Genomic DNA, 7,500 nt, shown 5'->3' with positions numbered 1-7,500 from the left:
TCATAAAAACACAAATACACATATGGGATAAATATTAAAAATTGTCTCTTGTTACCTAATATATATAAAGTTAATATGCAAAAGGTTTACATGTTCCAGCAAAACCTGCAGAGTTTAAGTACTACCAGACACCTTTGCTTTCAGTTATTAATTTCTTATGTAAGTGTAGACCGGTTCTGGTCTATATAACTCTCTACATATATATTATATAAGGTGAGACAGGTAATAGTTTGGTAGTGCCATATGCTATAACATGGTGCTGGAATGGTCATTAGTTCATAAAAAAGAGAAGTTGCATCTCTGTAAATGATGGAAAAGAATATGCTTTATGTGTGAACACTTATTCCTTGTAATCAGTGAAATAAGGCTGGGAATGTCAAAAAAGAAACAAAACCAAAGAAATTATAATGCTAAACCTAAATAGATGTTCCAGAAAGATATCTTGTAATGTTTCTCAAATGAACATGCCATATATCCTGTTCAATACCTTGGCCTTCACAAACCTGTCATTAAGAAAAAGGGGATGTGAGAGATAGGGAAAGGTAGGGGGAGAAAGGAAAAGAAGGAGGAGAGGGAGAAAGGGGAGAGAGGGAGGGAGAGAGGGAAAGAGGGAGAGAGAGGGAGGGGGAGGGGTGTGAGAGAGAGAGAGAGGTGAGGGCTTGTAGCCTACAGCTTCAGCAAAACTACATACATTATACACAATTTACTTTGTATGAAACCTGCGTTCACTCATCCTTTGACAACTGTGCCTTATTAATTAGCCTTGTGCCACAAAACAGTGTTATGTTAAACTCTATCTATCATAGGCCTATTTATCTTAAAACTTTTCAGGTTTTTTTTTCATAATTTGGCAAAAAACAAGGCATCAATGTAAACTGCATGACTTGGGCAGCCCTGACTTTCTTGACAATATGGAGAGCAGTGTGTTACAGTAAGACTAGAAGTAGTTTGATGATCTTAAAGGGAAATGAATAAATCGTTCACTTTATGCATCAAATAAGCAGAAACTGGAAGAAAATATTCATCTTCCAAACTGGAACTATATACACATGCTCTTAAGGATGGTTAAAATATATAATATATATATATCTTTTGTTAATATTACTTCTTGTTTTCTTTTCATTTCTATGGTTCAATCATATTCAAGTATTGGCCTTTTCTAATACGAACAATATTCCACCAATGATTTTTTTTATCAGTATAGAATATTATAATAATAATTTTTGAAAAAGGAAAGAAAGTGAAGTATGGTTGTTGGTAACTGAAATCCTGAAAGTGCAAAAGGCACATATGTTTGTACATGGTATTACATCTATAGCATTTCTTTTTCCCTTAATGTAAGAACAAAAAACTGCCCGAAATGCAAACTAATGACTTACAATAATTACTTATGGGTAAAGCTGCATAAAAAGTTATAGTAATGAACATAGTATGTAGTACATTAAGCATTTATATCAGTGCAATAGTAAATGCACTGACATATTGAACTGCATCCTGTTATATGATTGCAGTTCCATGCAAATTATGTTGTTGTAGGGCATACAGTATATAAAAAGTACACCTCTGAAGGTATGGCTTAATGCCACTGGATAATGTATTTCATTATGTTTAGTGATTGTCAAAAATCACATATTTGAACACAGAGTTTTGGAAAAAGACTGTATTCTATACAGTGTAATAATTACATTCATAACAACAATGAAAAAAAACGGCAAATAACAGAAATGAAACATAATTTGACAATAGGAATGATTCTGTAGTAATGTTTACACTTAAAACAATTATAGTACATGAAAAATAATTAAGTATGGATCAAGAATTTAATCTGCAACACCTGATACCAGTGCACACTAACTGGTGTGACTAAAAATAGTGGAGAAAGGAAGACAGCTTCCAATATCTCTCTAGCACAGGACATTCCTTCCATTTATAATATAAATACAATGAAATGTTTCAGGGGACTGTGACATCTGAGTAAATCTAGAGTAAAGAATTGTGGACTAAATAATAGCTGCTTTTGAATATGAACACAAATGAGAAAGGAATGGAATATCTTCAAAAGGAATTTAATACTTATTTTGAAATGATTTTTCAGCTGGAGTACAGCCTATACTGAAATGGGGCAATAGCATAATTATGTGACAATTCCAACAAGGAAGAAAAGAAAGGAAGAAGAAAATATTTCAAAATAAAAACCCCAGATTAAAAACTGAACAAGTAGACATGTTTAGTATTCTCCTGGTACCTTGCAATAGACAGAATTACATTGTTTCCGTACATATATTCCATAAAACATTTAGAGCCGTCAGTGCCTCTCAACCAGTCTAGATCATCGATATAATTCAACTGCCATAATAAGTAACTATTTCTGATCAGACTTCTAAATGAATGCCCAAGCTTCTCTTAACACATCTCCCCATTCTACCCCTTTCTTTGCTATACTTTTAACATATATTTTTGAGGAGTTTTTCTTGTATCATACACCAAATTATAAAGGAAAAAAAATTAAAAAAATTAAAACATAAGGAATTAAATCAACTGCTGTTAACCCCTTCACTACGAGGACACGTATACTGCTTCATCACAGCCCTCGTGACATATCCGAGGACGCACATACTGCGTCGTGGCTGAGTTGTGTTAGCATTAGTGTTTTTTTCTTCCGGATACTGTACAATATCTTTCAGTATATAGGTCGTATATGATACGATGGCTTACTTGACTTTCATTATTATTACATAGGAGTGTGATTCGCTTATACCAGGAGAGGTACGGATATACCCTACTAGCAATAATTTTATTATTTCTTTATGAAACATTATGTAAAAATAAAACTTGTTATGATTAGTTTACCATACTATTTCAACCGTTTTCTTTTGTCATCTGAGTCACTGAGTTCTCTCAGCAAGGTCACTCTTCTCACCTTCCTCCCAACCCATGTAAATAACTTGTCACATGCACAGGGGGAAGAGGTTGATTATCCATATATTTGATATATAGTACATGATGATTATGTTGAGGTTTTGGTTTAAAACTTGTTGAGGCATTGGCTTAAAAAATGTTATATTCAATAGTGACGTTTAAAATTTGGCGTGCATCGACACCCCGGATTCGGCGTGGGGGCGACTTTTCTACTGGTCGTAGTGAAGGGGTTAAATTGGACTACAACAAAAATAAAGGGTTGGGTGATGGGTTTAAATGGCCCAATAATAACATTTGAAAATCAATTATCAATCACATTTCATTACTTTGATCACAATACTCAATTTTGATTTTAGCTGTATAGTGGTCCCTCTAAGATAGTCTATGCATATAATTACAAAATTATAAAGACAGAGAAGTATCAGAGTATACTGAACTGAAGCAATGCTTTAGCATGTTATCCTTAAAAAACTAATTGTCACAACAGTAATCCCCAATATAGCATATCCAAGTGCAATTTCGATTTTCCTTATGAATTTATCATGGATATCTTGTTTTACCATTTTCAGCATCAGCATTTTACTATCTAATCTAAAATAAACACATCAACAACAATGACTACATGAAAATAATATGCTCCTTGGACTAATGAGATTTCTGCACCTCCTGCAACACTAAAAGATTCTTGCTTGATAACATAATCCCCAATTTTCTATATCTATCCTTTTTTTTTCTTCTTCTTAGTAATAAATGTTAGATGGTAAAAAAGGAAGCTTTGCAGCCCCTCTTAGAACATTCTTCTAATACCAGTCCAAGTCTAGATTTTGATTTGCTGATGCTTCACAGTGAGTTAAAAGTTAGACAGACTTTTCCCCACTTTCTTTCCCCTCTTTGGAAGTAATTCCTGACTAGTTTTATCTAATGACTCAAGTACACATCTAAAAAATTTACAGAGTATTATCCTTTGTACATATCTGTGGCTTTTTACACTTACAAAATATGAGGTTGCTTTACCAGTTATACTAAGTTCTCGCCACTCTGTAAACCCTAAAGGTCTTGTTACTCATGACAAGTGAAAACAAGCGACTGTAATGTGGTGTGTTGTATCTTATGACATCGCAGAATCTTCCGTACTGCGGCATCTTCAAGCCTGGAATGTTGGGTTTACTATCTTCCGGAACCTGCAAGAATTTAAGAAATTTCACTAAAGAGTACATTGGATGGTACCATCTTTGGAACAAAAAGGAAAAGAAGAACAAAGCTTGAGAAAAGTGAGTGAGAGAGAGAGAGAGAGAATAACAGAATAAAACTCAACCAGTAATTTGAATAATGTACACTGATTTGCCTAGACATAAATATATTTCTCACATAGGAAGGATCAGAAGAGTGAAGCAATTAAAATCAAATTCATATCCCACATATCAAAATTTTACATTGCATGTACACAATAGCAATCATATATATATATATATATATAATATATATATATATATATATATATAATATATATATATATATATATATATATATATATATATATATATATATATATATATATATATAGTGATGTGAAAGAAGTAAAAAAAATGTTTTTCTAAATAATAAAATAAACAGCTACCTAAAGAAAAAAAATAGTCATGATTGACTATTCATTATTCAAACATTAAAATCTAATACACAAACACTTACATGCCCATAATGAAGATCTACAATGTCTGTGAGTCTACACAGTGGATGTTTGGTATTGGGAGGCGCCATACAAATACTATCCTCCAAGATTATGTGTGTAGCACCTACACCTTTTAAAACACTGTGGACCACTTCCGGGGATGAACGACCATATATCTGGTACACCTGGAAAGGTTGAAGGAACATTATGAGAAACTTTAAACAAGAAACATTTGACAAAGATCTTACGTGTGCAGGTGCTGTGTGGACATTTGCAAACTTTGAATTGAAACGCCCACTGAATGCATCTTTTTCTCTGCCTCTAAGCTCTGCTCTACCATTACTGCAGTCTGCTCAAATCCAGAGAGACTTCATATCTGACGACTTAACTTTCTGTTTTTTTTTTTTATATATTATTATATATATATATATATATATATAATATATATATATAATATATTATATATATATATATAATATATTTAAATATATATATATATTTATATATAATAATATATATATAATATATATAATATATATATTATATATATATATATATATATAATATATATATATTTATATATATATGATAATATAATATATGTATAATATATATATATATATATATATATATATAATATATATATATATATATATCTGTGGTGTGTGTGTTGTGTGTGTGTGAGAGTGTGTGGTGTGTGTGTGTGTATAGAAACAACAGAACACACACACACACACACACACACACACACACAACACACACACAACACACACCACACACACACACAACACACACCACACACACACACATTATAATATAAATATATAAATATATATATATACAATAATATATATATATATAGATAAATATATATATATATATTTATATATCTATATATATATATATATATAGATATATATATATGTATATATATTATATTATATATATTATAATATATATATATATATATAATATATATATATATATTATTATATATATATATAATTATAAAATCAAGCTTGACAGTGATATATAACTGAGCAGAAAAGACAAGTCAGTAATTGGAATTACCAGGTAACATGCTGCAGAGGTATAATAACTGATTCAATGATGAAATATTGGAGCAAATCATAAACCCACACTTACTGCATTCAAAAGAGTGGGAAGTCAAAAATAAGTACACTATGCCATATTTTGTAATCCACATTAATAGAAGAATCCTCTCCACTACCGATGTCTGTCACATTCAATTAAGTGACAGATTATTATCATAATCATTACTTCTTCTCCCTATTTTTAAAACTCTCTACACACTAAAACAAAAAGCAAACCCAATACCTGGTGTGTACGGTTCCTCAGCCAGCCATCTTCATAGTGTGGGTGGTTGGTGATGTGCCTGTTAGTGCAAAGCTTGACACCTGCCAACAGCTGCATTGAGCCAGCAAAAACAGCTGTGGGGGGAGTGAAATTCTGGATCCATTCCATGAGTTCCACAGTGTCAGGGTCCCAGAACTCATACATTTCCTCAGGCCAGAGTTCTGCAGATATTTGACCCCAGTACTGCAAAAGAGGAAAATTTACTAACATCTTATATTGCAAATACTGATATACCTAAAAGAAAAAAGGATATCAATAAACTTATATATGTCTTTTTTACCTGTTGCTCAATTAGAAAAATTATTTACCTATAAATCCTCTTCATCTGCATCAGTATCTCTTTATCTAAATAGGCAATACACAAGAGCAATTTAGCTTAATCCCTAAAAGAAGGCAAAGTGCAGAGCTATTTGTACACAAAGAACAGGAAATAAACTTTTTCTTTTGGTATATTTTCATACAAAACTATCTAGTCTCAAATTGTTCTAGGAATTTCCAATAATGTCTAATAATTTTGACCTATTTAGTGAATCACTTTTGCCAGTTTCATCCAGAGTGCATAGATAATAACAATTGTGTTAATTGATGGCATTGTAAAACCTCCACACTTCAGAGAAAAATAAAATCTTGGCAGTATAGATAGCAAATGCATCAGCATGATTTCCTGATAATCTTTAAAAAGTATAATCTGTATAATCAAGTATTAACTTACCTTTTGCACCAGGAAGGCTATGAGGCCACAGCACATACCCAACTTGCTATATTCAGGTAACCATGAGGGGAGAGATGATAATAAAGTCCCACTTGTTCTAAAGATTGCATTATACAGTCTCATGTCGCTCACAAGGACTCCGCTTAGAACACACACCATAGGTAGCCAGAGCACTTTTAGCCGTAGGATGAGGAGAGCGAGGATACCCATCACAACTGAGAGGCCTGGAAAAATATGATGTTTTACCTGAGGTGGAAGTAAATGAAATTTGAATATATTTAATAGATGTCATTTTGGTGAATTATCTGGTAAATCTCAATAATAATTATAATTATAATTATTATCAGCAATAATAAGAAAGGAAGGTAAATAAAAACAAAAAAAGTAACATGCTTACCCACGAAGAAAGCTAAATCAGGACGCTCTGGAATAATGCCACAGCTTTTCATTTCATCACAGTGCTTCAGGTTAGAATTTCTCCTCACTTCCCCATTTAATGCCTTGCTCAAGGATTTGCAGACTCCATTCCCTCCTGTATACATGTTTTGCAATTCCTGACTCTTTCCAGAGTTCAAGTTCTCGATACTCTCTTGTTTCCTCATTATACAATTATTTTGGCTATTGGATTGTTCTTGGTCTCCATCTATGGTCTTTCCATTATTGTTGCAAGAACTGTTGCTCCATAGACTGCTCTGACATTCTGTCATATTCTTTGGCTTTGAAATTGATTTTAACATAGAACATCCATAAACAAGCACACAAAGGCAATATATTGGAAGGAGACCACTTTCACTAAGCCTGCCTAAGGTTTCCACATCCATGT

General features: G+C 32.4%; 1 protein-coding gene across 1 annotated transcript in view; it reads right to left on the bottom strand.

The window, feature by feature from the left end:
• Nucleotides 1-1,564: 1,564 nt before the first annotated feature.
• LOC122257211 (protein C-mannosyl-transferase DPY19L3) overlaps nucleotides 1,565-7,500 on the bottom strand; it is a 17,446-nt gene continuing 11,510 nt past the window's right edge. Inside the window, exons 11-15 of the mRNA XM_043022374.2 lie at nucleotides 7,075-7,500; nucleotides 6,678-6,901; nucleotides 5,927-6,148; nucleotides 4,609-4,773; nucleotides 1,565-4,100 (exon numbers count right to left, since the gene is read on the bottom strand). The exon at nucleotides 7,075-7,500 is cut by the window's right edge and continues 118 nt beyond it. Coding sequence (XP_042878308.2) covers nucleotides 3,942-4,100; nucleotides 4,609-4,773; nucleotides 5,927-6,148; nucleotides 6,678-6,901; nucleotides 7,075-7,500 — 1,196 coding nt within the window. The 3' untranslated portion in view covers nucleotides 1,565-3,941. The remainder of the gene's footprint in view (nucleotides 4,101-4,608; nucleotides 4,774-5,926; nucleotides 6,149-6,677; nucleotides 6,902-7,074) is intronic.

The sequence above is a fragment of the Penaeus japonicus genome, unplaced genomic scaffold (genome assembly GCF_977035675.1).
Source record: "Penaeus japonicus unplaced genomic scaffold, GWHDUDI00000001_assembly GWHDUDI00000031, whole genome shotgun sequence".
In the NCBI taxonomy this organism is placed as follows: domain Eukaryota; kingdom Metazoa; phylum Arthropoda; class Malacostraca; order Decapoda; family Penaeidae; genus Penaeus; species Penaeus japonicus.
The sequence above is the reverse complement of the archived record's forward strand: the minus strand, read 5'-3'. Positions and strand labels throughout refer to the sequence as shown.